At 36.7% G+C, this 22,231-nt stretch overlaps 1 protein-coding gene across 6 annotated transcripts in view; it reads left to right on the top strand.

Moving 5' to 3' along the window:
- ift74 (intraflagellar transport 74) overlaps window positions 1-18,720 on the top strand; it is a 40,951-nt gene extending 22,231 nt beyond the window's left edge. For 5 of the 6 annotated variants that reach the window (XM_012961966.3, XM_012961964.3, XM_018093040.2 and 2 more), the window contains 11 exons: window positions 41-103; window positions 1,318-1,461; window positions 2,336-2,376; window positions 6,504-6,583; window positions 10,065-10,118; window positions 11,083-11,180; window positions 12,464-12,590; window positions 13,739-13,902; window positions 14,756-14,881; window positions 16,639-16,699; window positions 18,144-18,707. In XM_012961966.3, coding sequence (XP_012817420.1) covers window positions 41-103; window positions 1,318-1,461; window positions 2,336-2,376; window positions 6,504-6,583; window positions 10,065-10,118; window positions 11,083-11,180; window positions 12,464-12,590; window positions 13,739-13,902; window positions 14,756-14,881; window positions 16,639-16,699; window positions 18,144-18,259 — 1,074 coding nt within the window. In that variant the 3' untranslated portion in view covers window positions 18,260-18,707. Of the gene's footprint in view, window positions 1-40; window positions 104-1,317; window positions 1,462-2,335; window positions 2,377-6,503; window positions 6,584-10,064; window positions 10,119-11,082; window positions 11,181-12,463; window positions 12,591-13,738; window positions 13,903-14,755; window positions 14,882-16,638; window positions 16,700-18,143 lie in introns of all 6 variants that reach the window. The other variant, NM_001016062.2, reaches the window with a different exon arrangement.
- Window positions 18,721-22,231: the final 3,511 nt, after the last annotated feature.

The raw sequence follows: 22,231 nt of genomic DNA on the forward strand, positions 1-22,231 counted from the left end.
GTTGGAGCCATTATATTAAAACAGTTTTTTGTTTTTTTAGGACCTAGATATTCATCAACAAGAACTTGATGCACTAAATGCAAAGAAAGAGTCTTTAGAGGCTGTAAGTATTTGTTCCCATCATGAGCCCTCTTTGTCTCCTGGCTTAAACAGGCAGGAAAAGAAATTTTTGGAATGGTGTCTAGCCCCTTTCCAATAATATCTCATTTTTATGGATATAAAGTATTGCTTTTATTTACATTGTGAACTTAGTTTGAGGCACAAATCTTCTTCTTTCCAATTAGGAGTTAGTCATTTAGCTCTAAAGAAATATGAAAGAATGTGCACACATTCCCTAATTTCCATTTATACACAAAATATCTTAATATCCTAAATATTGGGTGAGTACAGTGGGAAAAACAAAAAACTGATTAGAAGAAAGAGAATTGCATACAATTTTCTGCTTTCCATTTATGATTTCTCTCCTTTCTTTTGTGCAAGTTTAGCGCATGGTGTGCCAGTTTGAACCATCATTTTGGCCAAAAAACTGTTTTTATAGATGAGCAGTGTTACAACAGTCTATAATTTTTGCTGCTGGTCCTTAGGGTCACCAACTTTGGAAACCAGTCGTAAAGATGAGTTGCAGAGGCTCTGCATAAGTGCATACCAACAATATAGAATGCAAAGAGAGCTACTGATATCTTATCTTTATTTTCCTCTTTTGAGGATATTGCCTACAAAGCACACTGTTTTTCACCTTTGCCACATTTACAATGGAACATGTTATATGGTATGTGAGAAATAGCTGCTTTTGTGTACAGGCAAAAACACTACAAACTGCACTTCTTTCTTCATAGCAAACTGTATAGGGATAAATATCAAAAGAATTCTATTGATGCAATAGAAAGAGATAACATAAAGTAACATATGGTTGTTTTTGTTTCCTCAACTTTATTTCCTCCAAATGCAAGCCATATAAATTTGCAGCTAGTTTGTAAACAAATCTTTTTTATTGTATCTGATCTGGTGTTACATATGTGTTGTACATGTTTAAAGAGATCCTAGCACTTCAGTAAATAAATTCATTAAAAATTAACAAATATGCTTTAGTATGTATGTATACTCTTCCATTCACTAAATTAAGACATAATTTTTGTCACCCACTTGATCTTTATTAAGGAAAAATTTACAAATTCACAACCACAGATGTGGTTTTTAGTGTTTCAGTCCTTGTATTAATATTTGATTTCTTATTGTTTCTCCACACAGTGAACTTAATATGCATATTTAATTTATTATAGTTCTAGACCTACCTCAACTGTTGTTTGTTTCCTTCAGGATATTGCCCATTCTCAGGTTAAGCAAGAAGCCGTAAAGTTGTATGAGAAACTTCATGAACTGGAGTCTCGCCGAGATCAAACAATAGCAGAGGACAAAAGCATGGGATCTCCACAAGAAGAAAGAGAAAGATTACTGAAGCAGGTAATATATTTAGTCTATACTAGCAGCATAGAACAAACCTTCTTAGCATGTTTTGTTATGAATATTCACTCCATTTTCACCACAAAATAGGTTAGCATAGCACTTTCCCCCTTTGTTTCTATGCAGGAAAGTTTTTATAAATGGCTTTTTGCAAGAATTGAGAACCATGCCATTACCTAATGAAACAAAGCACATTTATTAAATATACTGTATAAATTGTCATCTTTCTTCATTAGGACACCATACTCTGAGTAGCCTGCTATAACTGTGCTGCCTACACAATAACTCTATATAGATGTGTATAGTTACATCTCTATATATTTTTTTTGTAGTATAGCTTGTGTTCTTTTTGACACAGTTCATAATATAATACATGCTCATTGTTGATGTAAATTATCAAGCATGAAATTAGATAGCATATCATAAAAGCTGATGCTACAGGGCTGATTATTAAATTCTGATGCTAATTGCACAGGTTTCAGAGCTGCCATGTAATGAGAATCAGAATGAATTAATAATCAGCCTTATGTTATGACATTTTTATTCTGTATATACAGTATATTGTGCGTCAGTTCCTAAGCTCAGTAACTAACAGCAGCACAAAGCATGTTCAGTGCATCAGCAGGAAAAAAGGTGGGGAGCTACTGGGACATCTTCAGAGGCACAGCTCTTCAATGCTAAAGGCCTGTGGTTGCCTTGGGTTGGGACAGAAGCCCAAAACATAATGTACAGCATTTCTGCCCTACTTCTTTAAATAGGCTTTAGTCCTACTTTAAACCAATTTAGTTACCAAGGGCTTGTATAGATATGTATTGGTAAATGTTAACTTACCACCATTTAAAAATGTATTTGGCCCCCTTTTTGTCTTTAACAGGTAAAGGAAGACAACCAGGAAATAGCAAGCATGGAGAGACAGTAAGTAACATGTTAAAGAGCATGTTATCATGTAAACATAAAAGGCACAGTAGTGATCTGCAATTGGTCTTAATGGTTTATTTTTTTTTTCGTTTTTTAATTGCTCTGTGTGCTTACAAATATATTAATATTGTTACTTTTTTTTCATTTTCCTACTATTCAGACACACTCCTATTCATATTCAAGTCTTTTATTTACCCCACTGTCTGGTTGCTCAGGTAAACAAGACCATAGCAACCAGATAGCTACTGAAATTCCAAACTGTAAAGCTGCTGAATAAAAACCTCAAAAAATAAAGAAAACCAATTGCAAATTGCCTCATTGCCTTGGTTAAATATATGCACATATATATATATATATATATATATATATATATATATATATATATATATATAGGAAAAGTGTCAGCACTCTTAGGATTTTCATAGAAGGACAAAAAAGTCACCTGGGCTTTTGTAATGCAAACGGTGAGTGTTTATTTCCAACGTTTCAATTCCCTGACGAAAGTCCCAGGTGGGGACTGAAACGTTGGAAATAAACACTCACCGTTTGCATTACAAAAGCCCTGGTGACTTTTTTGTCCTTCTATGAAAATCCTAAGAGTGCAGACACTTTTCCTGTTTAAAGTTTTGTTTTGCTCTAGCACCAAGGTATAGTAACATTATATGGTGTGCTTCCCATTCTGGACTCATATATATATATATATATATATATATATAGCAAGAACAAACGGAGCACACCCTATTGAAATTCAAATGCCCAGGGTGCTGGCTAAAAAATATAAAGCAAGAAAAAAGAGCTGCACTCACCAGGACTTGGCAAAAATATAGTAAGTTTATTTAAGCAAAGAGGATCTCTTTGCTTAAATAAACTTACTATATTTTTGCCAAGTCCTGGTGAGTGCAGCTCTTTTTTCTTGCTATATATATATATATATATATATATATATATATATATATATATATGTTTTCTGTATTTTAGTGAGTTGAGTCATGTGGCAAATAGAACTTAGAGCGATTACCACGGCAAAAATAAATTTAACTAACATGCACCTTCAGCTGTATACGCTCCTTCAACCACACTGCCCTGTTTGCCAGAAACTCTAATGTTTTTTTCCGCGGCTCACAGCTAACATGTTAGGTGATCCATATGCATATACAAACCTGCATAAGTTCCCAGCTGCTCTGTGTCTTAAATTGCAAAGATATTATGCAACCACTTTCTGTTTATTCCTGTGGCCCTGAATGACAGTGTCGAACACCTGCAAAATTGCAATTCACTGTGTTTTTGTTTTCTTTATTTGTACTTGATAAATGTTACTGTTATTGGCTTATTCAGTTTTTCACTTAACACCTTTCTTGCACTGGTATTAAAAACTTTTATTTTATATTAAGTATAATGGTATGTACTATTTTTTATGACAGGTTCTAGTTCATATATTTCCTGCTTTGTGAACAGAAATGTTGTTGCAAAGCTGCTACTTTGCAGTTTAAAAAGAAAAAACCACTTTGCCACACTAGATGGCACTAGTTGGATTACACATTTGGTTTGGTGCCATTAGTTGTGTGAACGCTTTCCCAGAAGTACAGATTAAACATATGCATACACTTATACAGTGGCTTGCAAAAGTATTCGGCCCCCTTGAACTTTTCCACATTTTGTCACATTACAGCCACAAACATGAATCAATTTTATTTGAATTCCACGTGGCAGACCAATACAAAGTGGTGTACACATGAGAAGTGGAAGGAAAATCATACATGATTCCAAACATTTTTTACAAATAAATACAGTAACTGCAAAGTGGGGTGTGCGTAATTATTCAGCCCCCTGAGTCAATACTTTGTAGAACCACCTTTTGCTGCAATTACAGCTGCCAGTCTTTTAGGGTATGTCTCTACCAGCTTTGCACATCTAGAGACTGAAATCCTTGCCCATTCTTCTTTGCAAAACAGCTCCAGCTCAGTCAGATTAGATGGACAGCGTTTGTGAACAGTAGTTTTTAGATCTTGCCACAGATTCTCGATTGGATTTAGATCTGGACTTTGACTGGGCCATTTCTAACACATGGATATGTTTTGTTTTAAACCATTCCATTGTTGCCCTGGCTTTATGTTTAGGGTCGTTGTCCTGCTGGAAGGTGAACCTTCGCCCCAGTCTCAAGTCTTTTGCAGACTCCAAGAGGTTTTCTTCCAAGATTGCCCTGTATTTGGCTCCATCCATCTTCCCATCAACTATGACCAGCTTCCCTGTCCCTGCTGAAGAGAAGCACCCCCAGAGCATGATGCTGCCACCACCATATTTGACAGTGGGGATGGTGTGTTCAGAGTAATGTGCAGTGTTAGTTTTCCGCCACACATAGCGTTTTGCATTTTGGCCAAAAAGTTCCATTTTGGTCTCATCTGACCAGAGCACCTTCTTCCACATGTTTGCTGTGTCCCCCACATGGCTTGTGGTTTTCTGTTAACAATGGCTTTCTTCTTGCCACTCTTCCATAAAGGCCAACTTGTGTATTGCACGACTAATAGTTGTCCTATGGACAGATTCCCCCACCTGAGCTGTAGATCTCTGCAGCTCGTCCAGAGTCACCATGGGCCTCTTGGCTGCATTTCTGATCAGCGCTCTGCTTGTTCGGCCTGTGAGTTTAGGTGGACGGCCTTGTCTTGGTAGGTTTACAGTTGTGCCATACTTTTTTCATTTCTGAATGATCGCTGGAACAGTGCTCCGTGGGATGTTCAAGGCTTTGGAAATCTTTTTGTAGCCTAAGCCTGCTTTAAATTTCTCAATAACTTTATCCCTGACCTGTCTGGTGTGTTCTTTGGACTTCATGGTGTTGTTGCTCCCAATATTCTCTTAGACAACCTCTGAGGCCGTCACAGAGCAGCTGTATTTGTACTGACATTAGATTACACACAGGTGCACTCTATTTAGTCATTAGCACTCATCAGGCAATGTCTATGGGCAACTGACTGCACTCAGACCAAAGGGGGCTGAATAATTACGCACACCCCACTTTGCAGTTATTTATTTGTAAAAAATGTTTGGAATCATGTATGATTTTTGTTCCACTTCTCACATGTACACCACTTTGTATTGGTCTTTCACGTGGAATTCCAATAAAATTGATGTGACAAAATGTGGAAAAGTTCAAGGGGGCCGAATACTTTTGCAAGCCACTGTATTTGATTGAAAAGTTCACAAAGATAAATGGTTTGGAAAATGCCCTTGATCACAGTGGCATCCACAATATATATATATTTTTTTGTAACTTACAATTTTTATTGAAAGGTTTAGGGGGTACAGAAAGGAAAAAGGGAAAGGGTTAGCAGTTTCACTTCGGCATCCACAATATTATGTTTCCACATAAAAAAAAAACCTATGCCTGTATATGATTTGATTTTAGCCTATTTTCTACAAAGTGTGAGAAAACCAGCTACTGCAACTATGACTGAAAGAACACCTGATAATTGCCTGGCTAGGACTACAAAACCCTGTGACCATTTGCTGGCTGTAATAATTTTTTTTTTTTTTTTTTTATACATTGGCAGGGGTTATGGGGTTTTTTTAAGGCCTATCCAAGTCATTTATGCCTTAGTATGTCATTGTTCTTTGCTTGAAGGTTCCCTTGTTCGACCGTCTGTTCACTCTCTGATGAATATGCCTCCAATATGAACGCTTCCTTATTAATTGACATGTATTTCTTTTCAGAGCTCGCCATTTGTAAAATGCAAGTTACATCATTGCAACCGTAGTGCCAGTGGCACACAGGGTATATTTAGTGTTTTTTTTGTCTACCACATTTGTTAATAAGTAGGAAATGCTCAAAATGACCCCATGCCACCATCCATATAGCATCTTATAGTGCTGTGACAATTTCTGCTTGCTGAAAAATGTGACAGGCAAAATGTCCAAAGTTTGCCCTGTATGCCATAGACCTCAATGATCACTAAAATAGCAGAGATTGTGCTTTACTATTTTATTGTCAAAAAAGAGTAGTTGATTCATGAATGGGCAAGGTGTGTAGAGAATGTACATAGGCTGCTTGTGGAATTCACAGATAGTTACACTTTGTTTTAGCTTTTTTTTTTTTTTTTTTTGCATTAAGTTCTTTTTACTACTGTTTGCAGATTAACTGACATAAAGGAAAAGGCCAAGCAGCTCAGTGAAGAACTAGGAAGGCTGGATATGGATTTGGAGGAACATCAAGGTGCATTTTTTGTTTTATTTTCAAAATATGTAAAAACACAGTGTCAGGTGAATTATTTATTCATTGAGTTGTCAGTAAAACTTACTTACATATTATTGCATATAGTAGGTCAAAGGGGTGGTTCATCTTTTAGTATGTTAAAGAATGGCCTATTCTTTTTATTTTTATAGTTTTAGAATTATTTGCCTTCCTCTTCAGACTCTTTTCAGCTTTCAAATGGGGGAGTCACTGGCCCAAGAAGCCAAAAAACGACTGCTTTGTAAGGGCTCTGGTACACGGGGAGATTAGTCGCCCGCGGCAAAACTCCCTGCTCGCGGGCGACTAATCTCCCCGAGTTGCCTTACATGTAAGTCGCCGGCGGGATGGCAGACGCGGCGGCGCGATTTCGCGCAAATCGCCGAAAAAGACTCGCGAGGCTTTTTCGGCGATTTCCCCGAAATCGCCCCGCCGCGTCTGCCATCCCGCCGGCGACTTACATGTTCGCCGGTGGGATGGCAGGGGGAAGGCAACTCGGGGAGATTAGTCGCCCGCGAGCAGGGAGTTTTGCCGCGGGCGACTAATCTCCCCGTGTACCAGAGCCCTAAGGCTTCAAAGTTATTGTCTTTTTATTACTTATCTGTCTATTCAGGCCCTTCTCTATCAATATAACCATGTGTCTGTTTTAAACCACTGCCTGGTTGTTGTGTTAAATTGGACCCCAGCAACCAAAAAGCAGCTGAAATTCGAAACTGGAGAGCTGTGGAACAAAAAGCTAAATACATTAAAAAAAATTAATATCTTTAATAAAAATGATAATACCTATGTCTACTTGCAGTCTGTGTATGCAGCAAAAAGGGATGTTGGCAGGTGATTTCAGGTACACAGATAGAGGGTTTCAGACTGATATAACACTAATGTCCACTCAGTGACCCATGATCAGTAGCTACAGGCCAACTGGCTACTGAACTTATAATACAATCATATTAGGAATACATTACATGTATTGTTTTTGAAGCATAATTTTTTTTAACTTAATAAATACCACACATTATAGATTTTGAACCATAACTCGAATTGGGCGAGTTTAGTACATTATTCTGTAAATTCTGTAAGTGGAGATTTTGTTGTTGATTTTGTTTTAGCTAGAGTTAATTGTTCTGAAGAAATATCAATGCTTTCATAATGCTTTTCTCTGTGCCGAAACAAAGGGCCATTTATCATTCACACAGATGCAAGTGCTAGAGCACTAAAGGGCACAAAATCCCTTGGTAATGCTGTGTTCAGCACCTCACTTCTGTATAAAAATCCAGTGTGAGGTGGGGAGAGCAGTGCTGGCAGATACAAGACTGCCCTGTAATTATGGCAGGTGATAAATACAGAGCTCCCTGCTCCTCACTAGTGTTTCTTACTTGTGTGTGAATAATGGCAAGTTAGGTAGCAGAAGGGGGGCACCTATATGCCTCCTCCCCCTCTATCCCCCCTCTATCCCTTCCCTCCTTTTTTACTTATCTTTCTATTTAGGCCCTCCTCTTTTCATATTGCTTTCCTTCTTTAAAATCACTGCCTGGTTGCTTGGTTAAATTGGACCCTAGCAACTAGATAGCTGCTGAAATTCCAAACTGGGGAGATGCTGAACAAAAATCTAAATAATTCAAAACCGCAAATAAAAAATAATTTGCAAATTGCGTTATACTAGAAGTGAATTACCCCTTTAAGTTAATAAGGAAACCATTCTTACTGCTGATCCTTCAGGATTCCCCAGTTTAACTTTTTGTAACTTTGCCCCCTATGAATTTGTTTGTTTGTGTACCTTGCTACTTCTGTTTCCTGTGAGGCTTTTTTATCTGTTTTCTATTGCTTCTTTCACCTATGGAAATGCTTTGCAGAAGGTAAGAATATCTTATACAGATGTAATAGCTAAAATGTTCTGTGTTGTAGACCTGCTGATGCCATAATACTTATTTCAGACTCCTGTTCTGCTGACCATGTTACAAATAGTAGGACAGCTAATCATTTCACTAGATTTTCAGGACTCCTGCACTGACATTGTCTACAGTTTTTTCCAAGGCTAAAACAGAATATACCAAAGTCTGCCAAAGGAAATTCTGCCACTCTCTCTGGATTTCTAGGGGCATCTATGTCAGTCAACGAAAGTAAAAGGTCAGACTTTCATAAATGCTTCTCTAAAAATCCCATAGAAAAGAGAGCAATGGAATTTCCATCTGGCAGACAATGCTGAGCTCTGTTTAAAATGGCCCATTTTATCAAGCAAAACCTTTTTTTTAAATACATATACATTATAAGTATTTCTACTTGCAGGAAAACATTTTAGTCGACTTTTTGATTTGATCAACTGAACTGAATTATGGGCAAATGTGAGACTGCTTATAAACCTTCACAATTTACTAAATAACTTTTTTCTCCTTAGTCATTTATTGCTATGGTCTTTTCATATTGCTCAGCATCAGAGACTGATCAGACAGGGAAAAGTAGCTAGTTACTTAGTGATGTAGTGTCTTCTCTTTAACCATTGTGGTGCACCATTCAACCTAATGTCATTCCCTCTACCACTTTTACAATTACAGATCACACTTAGAATTATAATTATTTTTTTAAGGAGGAAAGGGAGCAGAAGGAAAATTCTGTAGACTATAAGGGAAGCCAATAAGACATCCTACAGCTGCAAGGAAACCCTAGCCGGCTGTCCCAATGGAATCACTTATTGTTTAATTTTACCACATTAAGGAAAGAGGATGCGGATACAGATGAATTAAGGAAAAATGCATCCTCAGCCATCATCATTTTATTTTACATTAGCATTAGATACCTACACATGTTAAAGGGGAACTATCATAAAAATACATTTTACATAAGTAAGGTAAGACATAATAGAGGTGTAAAGCTTTTGGAGACAAGAACACATTAAGTATATATTTAATCAGGTGTTCCCAAAAAGTGGAATTTGATATATTGGTAGATCTTGAGCTGGCAATCAGTAAGTCTCAGCTGCCCAGTACAGGTATGGGACCTGTTTTCCAGAATGCTCGGGACCTGGGGTTTTCCGGATAAGGGGATCTTTCCATAATTTGGATCTCCATAACTTAAGTCTGCTAAAAATAATTTAAATATTGAATAAACCCAATAGGATTGTTTTGCCTCCAATAAGGATTAATTATATCTTAGTACAAGGTACTGTTTTATAATTACAGAGAAAAAGGAAAAATAAAAAAAAAATAAGAATTATTTGCTTATAATGGAGTTTATGGGAGATGGCCTTTCTGTAATTCGGAACTTTCTTTATAATGGGTTTCCGGATAAGGGATCCCATACCTGTATTTAATATAGACAGTTCAAACAAATTAGTGTTTTTCATTTACATTTCCAGGGCAGTGTAACAATTAAGGCTATGGGCCTTGATGTGATAACTTCACTAAAAATATAACTCACATTGTTAAAGTCTAAAGGCACCTATGAATAACATATTATCACTTATATTTTCTAGGGGAGAAGAAACAAAAGTATAAAGAGCTGAAGAAGAGAGAAGAAAGCATGGACAGTAAGTGCCAACATGATGCATTAGCAGTCATTAGAATGGCCTGTGAATGAATAAGGATAGGTGAGAGGGATGTGCTTGTTATTGACAGGCTTCTGTTTATTTATGAAAGGAAACCTGTGTGTCGCAAGGAAGTAATAGATACATTCAGAGATGAACTAAGAAGCATTACGTAGAACCAGAATGCTGAATTACACAAAACCTAGCAAGGAGTTACTTTGAACTACAATACATTTTTTCACCTGTCATTTTTCTTAGTCCCAAACCCAGACTGTATAGTAAAGGACCATATATCAACACCATATCAACACATACTGACTTGCTGCACAATTATAATGTATAATGCTGCTAGTGTGACTTATTCTTACTAGGAATATGTCTCCAGTTCAGTATAGAGTAGCTAAGAATTTGTCTCCAGCTCAGTGTGTTTGTTTATCTATATGGCTTCCGTTAAAAGTTGTGTTTTCTACTTAAGGCAGATATAGTTTAACAGGAAATTTCAGTTTCTTAGCTTCCTGCCTTTTCGCACATCCTGCAATCACAGGGAATGGATTTTTTTTAAAGAATCAGGAAAAGTGAATGGTCTGAAGTATTAAGGATTGCAATGATCAGTGGCCAACACTCATCAGTGCTGCATATTTCCTGAAATCCCAGCACAAAAGAAAAAAAATGTTTTTCAGGTGGCAGAAATAACTTTTAGAACATTATCAAGTTTTACCATTTCCCTGTCTGCCCCCATAAAATTCTTAGTTATCACAAAACATTTTAAATTCTATATTTGTAGGCATTTATATACAGGTATTTGTAGTTATTAATAATTATTAATTATAATAATACCTAATTTAGGTATTAACATTTTTAATGAATAAGAACCCAGTTTTTCCTGATTGAAGCAAGGTAAAAATAATAAAAACCCAGTGGATAGATGCCATTACTGTGAACTCAAAATGTTTTATTTTGGATTTAGAATTTCTTTCCAACTTTGAGGAAAGTAAGAATCAGGACCATGAGCGTAAATCAGAACTAGAAGCAAATATTGTCATCCTTTTGGAACATACCAGCAGGGTAAGTGTTACTATGCACCATCTTGGTACAATGGCCCACCACTGGTACAACACTGAACAACTGTACTAAAATTTTAAATCAAGGTTTTTTTGTTTTGTTTTGTTTTTTTTGGTGGGGCATTTAAGACTCAGAGCAGAGACCAAACAGATTTAAGGGAAATATTTGTAAAGCTTGGTAAAAAATAGGAATTGGAATACATAGCACATCACCCCATTAACTTCATGCTACAATGTGTAAAATCAAGTGTATTTATAAAGCAGTGTACAGAATGTGTTGCAGAGTTTAAAATTCTGAAAAAAATGTTGTAAACCAAAAAACATCTCTTACGAATTATACTTACACCACTTGATAATCAAGAATATGTCTTTAGCCCTGCTGAATTTTAGGGCAACAACACATAGGGAGCTTTGTCACCCACGGGACACTGCCTCTCCCACTGACAACTAAGCTCCTGAAAATACCGCCCCTTTGCCATAAACTTCTTTTGCCAGGTTTCCATATGCAAAGTGTTTTATGTGTGGCAATTTGAATTCACACTGAGGGTAGGGTATTTGTTGTCCATTTAAGAGGCATTTTTTTTTCTGTGGCCAACAATGTGTACTATCTGTCATTTCCCAATGGATTACACCACTCTAAAGGTGTGTAAATATCACCACTTGTACATTGGTAAAATCAGTATGAACCCACAATTCTTTTTAAACCATTTTTTACACTGTTTTCTTTAGTGTATAACATTTTATACACCTTTATAAATATCCTGCCAAGGGCTTGTTAGCAGCCTAACAACTAAGTTTTGTTAGAAAATCAGCAGTTACTTCTTTGGGGTTGTATCACTGACATGTCTTGCACTGTTGTCTGTATCCTACTATGTACAAGGCCACACAGGTCACATCAAATATGGTCTCACCCGGCAACTCGGTAGCTCACATGACCTAGCCTAAAGCGATTCTGTCACCACTATCATTTTTACTTACAGTAAAAGTAAGCAGTCCAAACTACTGCATATTTTGGCTTGCCAATATAACACATTAGGATGGTGGATACAGTGCTGTTGAACAGCTGGCTGTGTGCAGAGCAGATAGGATACCCATTGAATATAGCCTTTGAATTGCTGCAGTACCACTCCAAGAGGCTTTAACTCTATAACTCTCTTAACTTTATAGTATTTTTTATGGCAGTAGTTGTAGTCCATAAGCATTTTAGTGTACCATACTGGTGGAATACAGTGTGTGCTTTTTTAATAATGTTATAGCTTCATTTAAGGCTATTCAATTTTTCCCCAGAACATGAACAGAATGAAGCAGATCTCATCTGTTACTGCTGAAGAACTAAAGATTATGCAGGAAGACCTTAGCTTTAAAGAAAATGAAATGCATAAATCACAGAGTACAGCCAAAAATCTGACCTTTGGTGAGTACAACTTTTTTTATCACATTTTTAATAATAAGAATATCCTTAAAGGAGAAGGAAAGTCAATAATCACTGAGGATGCAAATTTGTTAGGTACCTTTTATTGATTATAACTGCTAATTTGAGACCCCAAATGCCAGTGCTTCTCTTCACTGAAAACTGAAGAGGCCGGTAAACTTGTGTATGTGTGCCATGTTGCCACCTTCTTCCATCTCCCCAGGATCCCCTGATCCGCCTAATCTCCTGATATAAGTGGCCAAGTCATTGTGAACCATTGCAGATTTCTTACCGTTATCAAGTGATACATTTTTAAATGAAATTTGGTGCTCCCTTCTTTTTCTCGGGAAAAAAGTATAAAATTTATGTTAACATTCTCAAAATGCATAACTGAAGTGTAGAATATCCCTTAAAGCACTATTTTTTAAACAGCTTCCAGTATCCTTTTAGTCTACAGCATACCTGAAGAAAAAAAAAAAAAGACATCAGGGCTGTAGAAGAAAAAGGAAACTGTGAAAAGTAAACAAATTCACTGATGCTATTGTTTCCAAGATATTTTTCCTTCGGTCACGGAGCATGGTCGCAGGCAAGATTGCTTTGTACACACCTTCTGCTACTTCAGCGCATATCTAAAGGAACTGGGCTGTATCCTCTTCCTGACTGGGATTATTTATTTATTAAAAAAAAAATGTTTTACTGCAGAGTTTTCACTGTGATTAGAAGAAAAAGATAAATTAAACCTTGGGCATTTTTTTTTTTAACCATCACGCTAAACTCTAGTATGAAAGACAAAGCAAAAGAGTAAGGCTAATGGCGTCAGTCAGAGCACTATCCATTAAATAATAATAGGAGTGGTGACAGGCAGGCAGGGTCCTTTTGTCTGCTGCTGGGCACTGCTAATTTCTGTTGAATGGCACCAGAAGATACATTGCCCTTTGTGCCATTAGCCTGATGCTTTCTAATTTTACAGAAGAGGTAGAGTCTCCTGAAACTGCCTGCACCGGTACAGCACATTATTCAATCTGCATTGTTTTATTGCTTAATCACAGCCAGGTCAAAAAAAATGGCAAAGTAAAGTGTGTGCACAGAAGCTTGAGGAAAGGTAAATGAATGTATTTTATGTTAATTCAAAAATAACTATTGTCTCTCAGAGAGTCAGAATCTACAGCAAGACCTAATGAAAGTGGAGCAGCTGGAGTCCAAAATTAACAGTGAGCTGTCGTCTCTGAAGGAGAAGATTCAAAATATGACTGAAGATTTAGGGATATACAGTAACTTGGATGCCTTGAGAGCCTCTGCTGAAGAAAAGAAAAACGTAAAGCATTTATTGTTAAGATTCCTTCTCTGTACAACTGCAATTATCTGATGCAAAAGCACCACCAAATGTGCCATCATTACATCTCTACTTAGCTGCACTTATGGAGGGGTAAATTGCTAATTGCAATTCAGGTCTCACACACCTGACAATTTTATGGCACTGTGTATGCTTAGCCTGTCTTTGTATAATTCATATTTTTTTGTACAGACAACCCCTGTGCCCATGTGTGATAAGGCTTTTAGGACAAGTGGTGTATTTTCTGCCAGCATTTTTCAGCTGGTGGAGCAACACCTGTCACCAGCACTTTGCTGGTTTTGGGCTGAAATAAGTAGGCAGTTTCCATTAAAACAAATGAGAGCCTGTATTGCCAACCTATGACGATTCTCTACCAATAGGATGTGCCATGTTTGCCATGAGCCTAGAGATAGTAGTGCCCTGTATGCAGTTAATATAATGAGCTGTGTTTCTCAGCTAGTGTGGTTTTGTATGTGCATGCCTACACACTGCACACAAAAGAAAGTTTTTGCTCACATGTCTTTAAAGATTTAAAAGAGAAATTGCACAAGAGCCACACAAAGCAATACTTTCTTAATGGAACCTGACATTTGCTATACAGCAACCCATTTTGCATTTATCACAATGGGAAGCAGCTTCCCTTGGCTAAGGCTTCATCAAAATGCCTCCTATGTCCTAAGTTTATATATATTAATTTATATGAAGCATTGGAGGCACATATATTTCACATTACTGTCCCTTTAATACTAAGCTGTGTTTCTATAGATGTGGTTTTGTGGATTTATTTCCACTCCACTGACATGTTTATTTCCTTGTCTGTTGTTCCCATTCTTAGAAACTCCAAGAGGATAAGGTAATATTATCCAAGCGCAAGGATACATTTAAGAAAATAATGGAGCAGCTGAATTCTGAACATGACAGGCTAAAGTCTCTGTTGCAAGAGAATGAGACAAACTCTCAGGTACTGTGTAAAGGCTCTTTCTCAGCTACAGTCATATTAGCAATTCAGTGCAGGAATTTATTGTAATGTATTTATTCATCTCTGTATGACAAATACAGGCTTATGTATTTTGATCCCATCTTGATATATGTAAATATATTTAAAAACATTTGGATGGCAAGAATATTACATTAATTTCAATGTGGTTGTCATAATAAATATATATATATATATATATATATATATCCAAAAAAATACAGCTCATCCCATGAATCAATCAAAACTAATTGGGTGCACGTAGGTGAGTGGCTTGTATTATATACTATACACATTACCCTAACACTCCATTATAAAGTTTCAAGAGAAAATTAAAAACCAATTTTGCACACACTGAAGGAAAAATGTCTGCATTTTAGTGAAAAGAGACACGTTTAGTTACACGGTTTGTCCAAAATATGCATAAGCTGACACGCCCCGTCAAGGCAGTGTCCTTGCGTCAGTCCTAACCTAGCGAATAAAGAGAATATATTTTCTTTGTGGGGAGAAAGACCATACCTGCTTTTCTCTTTATATGGCATATCCTATTCCAAAGAAACCATTCAGCGATTGAGCTTATAAACACCTTCTTAGCTGCAAGGCTATCCTTAAAGGGGCGGGGTTGGGAGAGCAAGTATTCAATAAGGGAAAAGCCACTTCCCCTTACCATACAAATATATCCAAAAAAAATACAGCTCATCCCATGAATCAATAAAAACTAATTGGGTGCACGTAGGTGAGTGGCTTGTATTATATACTATACACATTACCTCAGCACTCCATTATAAAGCTTCAAGAGAAAATTAAAAACCAATTTTGCACACACTGAAGGAAAAATGTCTGCATTTTAGTGAAAAGAGACACGTTTAGTTACACGGTTTGTACAAAGTATGCATAAGCTGACGCGCCCCGTCAAGGCAGTGTCCTTGCGTCAGTCCTAACCTAGCGAAAAAAGAGAATATATTTTCTTTGGGTGGAGAAAGACCATACCTGATTTTCTCTTTATATGGCATGACCTATTCCAAAGAAACCATTCAGTGATTAAGCGAATAAATACCTTCTTAGCTGCAAGGCTATCTTTAAAGGGGCGGGGTTGGGAGAGCTTAATTCGCTATTCGCTTAATCACTGAATGGTTTCTTTGGAATAGGTCTAAAGAGAAAAGCAGGTATGGTCTTTCTCCCCCCAAAATGAATGAAGGAGGGATATTTTTGAGTGCATGTTTTGCATATTCAAATTGGGATAAATGGAAAGAAACAGTATATACATTCATGCCAGTGTCATACCCAGTATCATGGTAATTATTTTGCTTTTCTTAGAACAGATTTTTGGAGGTACAGCTGCCCAAATAGCAATGCCCAACTTGATTATGAGGCTTCGGTAATCTGGTCACGGACAGCATTCCACTGGCAGCAACCCATTTTCCAAAGTGTGAACATTGGGATTTCATTCTAAATAAAATAAAAGTTGCATCCCCAGGATATCTAGTATTGAGATGATATGGGTGTTATACTGTCAGTATCTGTTCAACAGGGAATTGTAATGGTCACGGTATGATATCTGTGTAGGTAAGAGGCCAGTTGAATGTGTCATTTGAAATTAAAGTTATTTGCTTATATTGTTTGTCTGTGTATGGGAGAATCTGTATTTAAAACAAATACTTAATACTAATGTTACTTAATGTTAATCTGAACATTGCTTTCAGTGTTTTCTTTAAATGATTTACTTTTCTTTTGGCTTTCAGCTCACAAATTTGGAAAGGAAATGGCAACATCATGAGCAAAATAACTTTGTGATGAAAGAATGTATCCTTTATGCAGTACTGTCCACTAATAGAGAAAGTGGTGCCACATTCAGATTTATAAATTTTGAGATTTATTTCTGTTACTTAATGTTATATAAATACATGTTATTACAGTATGACTTTTGTACAGTAGTGCACAGTACGTGTTAGCATTCATTTCATATAAAAAGTTTACACATATTTAGATAACATTCTGTATACTGTAATTTGCCTTTGCTGAGGGGTTATGGTTCTGCCTGAGTGGAAGTACAGCAATCTGTAAAAACAGCAGCTGCATCTCCCTTATCTGCATTAATCACTGGGGGGGGGTGGGGGGTAATTTGCATACCCCAGTGATTAAGCCTTTCACAGTTCCACTGCAGTAACCGTTAACTGGCAATGCAATATTTGCATTTTATACCCATTCTGTTGTAATGGGATAGTGCAGCAAACTTGCCAATTTCACTTAAAATCTAAGGAATTGAAGGATCAGTCTGGTACTCCTCATATTACTGAAACAGGTAGATCTATATCAAATACTGTAGGGATAATTATCTTTTAAACTAGACACAAGGCAAACAAACACCAAATATGTCAGTTCAATAGAAATCCCCTTAAAGGAAAAGTAACGCTAAAAATTTTTAACTAAAAAATCTATTCTACCCTCCCCCAATAATTGCCCTATCCTGAAAACTATTTGTTATTTATAATGCTTTAGAAGAAAATACAGGAGAAAGTATCGGGTGAAGTTTAACTATGCGGCGATCGATTGATCGAGTCTAGCCTGACTCCTTCCTATACAGAAGGAAGGCTAGACTCGATCAGTCGATCGCCGCATAGTTAAACTTCACCCGATACTTTCTCCTGCATGGCCATATCCCCTGAAACTTTCCCCGGCATCTCCATATCGCCTTTGTTGAAATGACCCGAAGCCAAATTTTTTACAGGTATTTCTTCTAAAGCATTATAAATAACAAATAGTTTTCAGGATAGGGCAATTATTGGGAGAGGGTAGAATAGATTTTTTTAGTTAAAAATTTTTTGCGTTACTTTTCCTTTAAAAGATGTACCCAATTTATATACATGGTAGGAAAATGTAGGCTTTATGTGTCCATTAAAAGGAAAAACCAGAACTAAGGAAGTAAGACCATTCCCATTCGACACATTAGAAGGTGGCAGGATTGGGTGATTTAATGCTGGATTTAAAGGCACAGTGGTTAAAATTCCCAAGAATCACTCCATATGCCTCGGTATAATAGTGAATAATGTGTAAACAATTATTTTATTAGTGAGTTATAAATACTGAGCATAGTTATTATGTGTCGCCAATATTTAGGGTGAACAGGCACTCAACCCACTTTATTGACATTCCTTGTAATCCCAAGGGATATCAATGGGAATTGGGCTCTAATAACTGCACATTGCATTCTTTTTTGTTTCTATTTTCCTTAAGCACTTTTGTTAAGTTATTGCTACAAAGAGCCAAGAGAGTGACTACAGGAATGTGATGAAGAATGTAACTAAACAAATTGCTGAATATAATAAAATTCTCACCGAATCTCTACAGAACTCCAGGAACTAAACCCAAGCTCTTCCTTCCTGCAAACATGCACGTTCAGCAGATCAGCTGTTGGCCAAAGATCATCGCAAAACACTAAAATAATTATTTAATATATGAATATGGAAAAAAAAAATCTTTGCAACACAAATTTAGACTTGTGGCTAGAAATCCATTTGCAGTCATCTGCAGTAAGAAGCAAAATATTAGCAGACAGCATAATAAAGACCTATTTTTACATAGACCAGATGAATCATGGTTTTATTAGATATAGCCTGCTGTACATTTGCTTAATAATTGTAATATTTATTTTTACCTAGATTAAGTTAACAAAAAATCAGCACAGTTATACTTTACACAGGTAGGTAATCTACCTAATGTACATATAATGTGTCAAATACATACCTCATCTAAAAATGATATTCTTATTTCAGCATTTGTTAGAAATCAAAAATACATTTGTTCAATATTAGCAGGCTTTTAAATGTTGTGTCCTGTTTATTCACAATATTTAGCATACAGTTATTGTTTAATCAGTCATCAATCCCCTCCATCAAGGAGATCAATGGTTTACTAGGCATGTTGGGTTTACTAAACTTTTCAATCAGTAATGGCTATAAATTGCTCCACTGCAGGGACAGTCAGGTTGGTAAATTCCAAGTAACAATTACAAAAGCAGAAAAATGATCAACATGACCAATAGGTAACTTTTTATGTACATTCATTTTTTTAAGAGTAGTTTTTTTAGTGTCAGTATCACTTTAAGAAAATAATTCAACATTTTAAAAATGAGTGAATGTCCAATGCTCATGCAAAAGTACATAATACCACAATCTGTGCCCCAAAAATAGATCAGATGCACAATTTTAATAAAGAAGGCTGGAAAGGATGAGTATTGCTTGCTGTAGGCAGTGCAAATGACCTTGGTAATAGTCTTATAGTGAAATGAATGCTTTTGTCAAAAGGCAGTTTTTCTGTCTAGAAGGCAGCACATCAGGAAAATAATAGTTGATCAGGCAAGATTACAGCTAGTTGTGAGTTGTGAAATATAGAAGACTAAGGGGCCCATTCACTAATGTCCGAATTTTTGGGGCTTAAAATCACAATTTGGAAAAAATGTGGAGTAACCACTATAATTTCTGATGTTCTAAAATGTCACGAAAATGCTTTTATTGGTCGTACGGAAATATAGCAATTGCCTTCCAAAAGTCATAAATGGCATGAAAGCCTTTCTGGCTTTGAAACCTTCAATGTATGATTTTGGAAGCCCCCCATAGGACTCAATGGCACTTGACAGATCATGGAAGTAAACGAAAACCATGAAAAAGTAGTGGAATTTTAACAAAATTACCATGGATTTTACGAAATGTTTGATAAGTTAGAAAAAATACGATTTTATCTCATAAATACTTAATCAAGGTTTTGTAAATGGGCCCCTAAGTGTAGTACAGGAAAAGGCACCAGCAAAGCTAGAATGTCCCCACAGTAGGAATAGGGGAAACACAATCTGAAATAAGTGAATTGTGGTTTTTAATGCATTTCTTACTGTATTGTGCATACATTATATCTGGAAATATTCAAGATAAATATTAATAATAATATTTAAGATAAATATTAATGTTTATATATGTATCAGTAGCTTGATATCCAGCTTTTTGTGTAGGTCAAAATCTGTCTGCCAGATCTTTAGCCTTTTACCTGCTACAAATTTTTCTGCTTCGGAAATTAAATTTTAACATTTGAATTAAACGTTAAGTAAGCAATATGAGTTAGACACTTCCCTGCAGTTTGCTAGAGCAGACTTCTGCAGATCCTATACAAGTCAATGTAGCTATGGAGCTCTTGGCTGGCTGTTTACCCAAATATGGCCCATGTGCTATCTCTGCCATACGATTGGTAGTGGGGAAAAACATTGAAAATTAGATTCTGGAAATGCCTGTATCCTGATTCTAACTGATCTGATTTAAACTGAGCATTTTTCCTTTCTGAATTTCTTTGTTTGGGATATTAACATCTTTCTTCATTATTATTATTACTGTTAGTATATAATTAATATATATTGATATAACATTTGGAATAAAGTACAGGTACAGGGGAAAAGAGAAAGTAGTTCAGCGAAACTGAATAGACATTGCCAGGAAGCATTATGGATTTAAAGGAGATTGAAAGGTATAATCACTGTGGGGGTTGGGGGCAAATATTTGACACCCCCCAGTGTTATAATCGCTTACCTTAGACCCTGAGCCAGTGCTCCTTATTGCTGAAAACTGCACTAGCCAAGTGATTATACCTTTGCTTCTTTTTTAACTGAATGCCTGTAACAAATTGTATATTTGCTGTGGGACAGCGGACCAGTGACTGCTCCCTACTGATTAGTTACTATAGGTTACCAGACCTGGAGCACACTCACTGTGAGAATATATGAGAAGCAATCGTAATAGAAAAGAGAAGGCTGATTTATTCATCTACTAAGTTTTTTTTTTTTGCAATCAGGATTTTATTCTCAGTTCTAGCATACAGTATATAGTAAAAAAAACTTGAAGTAAAAAAACTTGAAGTGAAAAAAAATTAATAATAAATTATAAAAATAGCTTGAATGTTGAAAATACACATCCTTTTGAATTCCATGGAAGCGTGCCAAGTTTTACTTGCCAGATGTTTTCATTCTAATTTTTTTCAAGAATATACATAACTTAAATTCAAGTAAATGTGAGTTTTTTTGTTGTTGAGGTTTTCTCAAATTTCAGAAAATACAAGATCTCAAATTGTAATAAATATTCCCTTTATGGAGCCTCTGCAATGATGGTATTTGGTGCATTTATTTAAAAAGAATTTAGCTCCCCAAAAAGGGCATTTTATTACAGGTACCCATTATCCAGAATGCACGAGACCAAGGGTATTCCGGATAAGGGGTCTTTCCGTAATTTGGATCTCCATAACTTAAAGGAGAAGGAAAGGCTAAGTCACTTGGGGGTGCCAAAATGTTAGGCACCCCCAAGTGGCTTAAATCGCCTACCTTTTACCCCGGGCTGGTGCCCCTATTCGGAGAGAACAGCACCAGCCCGGGGTAGCTGCAGGGCTTCCTCCTTCCTGCTTCTCGTGCATGCGCAGAGTAAAAATGCCGAACTTTACCGAGAAGTCGGCTTTTCACTCTACTGCACATGCGCCGGTCGTGGGGTCCCGGCAAAACGAAGCAGGAAGGAGGAAGTGCTCGCTACAGGTACCCTGGGCTGGTGCTGTTCTCTCTGTACAGGGGCACCAGCCCGGGGTACAAGGTAAGCGATTAAAGTCACTTGGGGGTGCCTAACATTTTGGCGCCCCCAAGTGACTTAGCCTTTCCTTCTCCTTTAAGTCTACTAAAAAATCAAAAAACATTAATTAAACCCAATAGGATTGTTTTGCATCTAATAAGGGATAATTATATCTTAGTTGGGATCAATTACAAGGCACTGTTTTATTACTACAGAGAAAAAGGAAATCCGTTTTAAAATTCTGAATTATTTGATTAAAATGGAGTCTATGGGAGACAGGCTTTCCCTAATTTGGACCTTTCTGATTAACGGGTTTCCGGATAAGGGATCCCATACCTGTATCCTTGTTTTCCAAATGATTTCACAGTTTATCAAATTGAATCTGATGTCTGCTGGATTACATAAGCCCCAGATACAATAACAGTGCCTAAGGCCAATATCACACTCTTTATTTTCTCCACCTGCATTTCCCATCTTCAGTATCCACTGAAATGGGATCATCTTCTCAGTGTACGCGTTGAGCAAATTTCTGACCAAAATGAATATTTTTCATAATTCTCCACCAAAATCTACCCCTTCTAAACTGTCAGTGTATACTCAAGACAGGGGGGATGGGGGAGGATGGGCTTTGTTTCTTTGGGCGTTTCTACACAGACAGAGAAAATACCTAGTGTGCCATTGGCCTAATTCCATTACTTTATCTATTATTTGCATGGGGCCACATCCTACTAATCATGGCTGAACA

This window comes from Xenopus tropicalis, chromosome 1 (assembly GCF_000004195.4).
Source record: "Xenopus tropicalis strain Nigerian chromosome 1, UCB_Xtro_10.0, whole genome shotgun sequence".
Lineage (NCBI taxonomy): Eukaryota > Metazoa > Chordata > Amphibia > Anura > Pipidae > Xenopus > Xenopus tropicalis.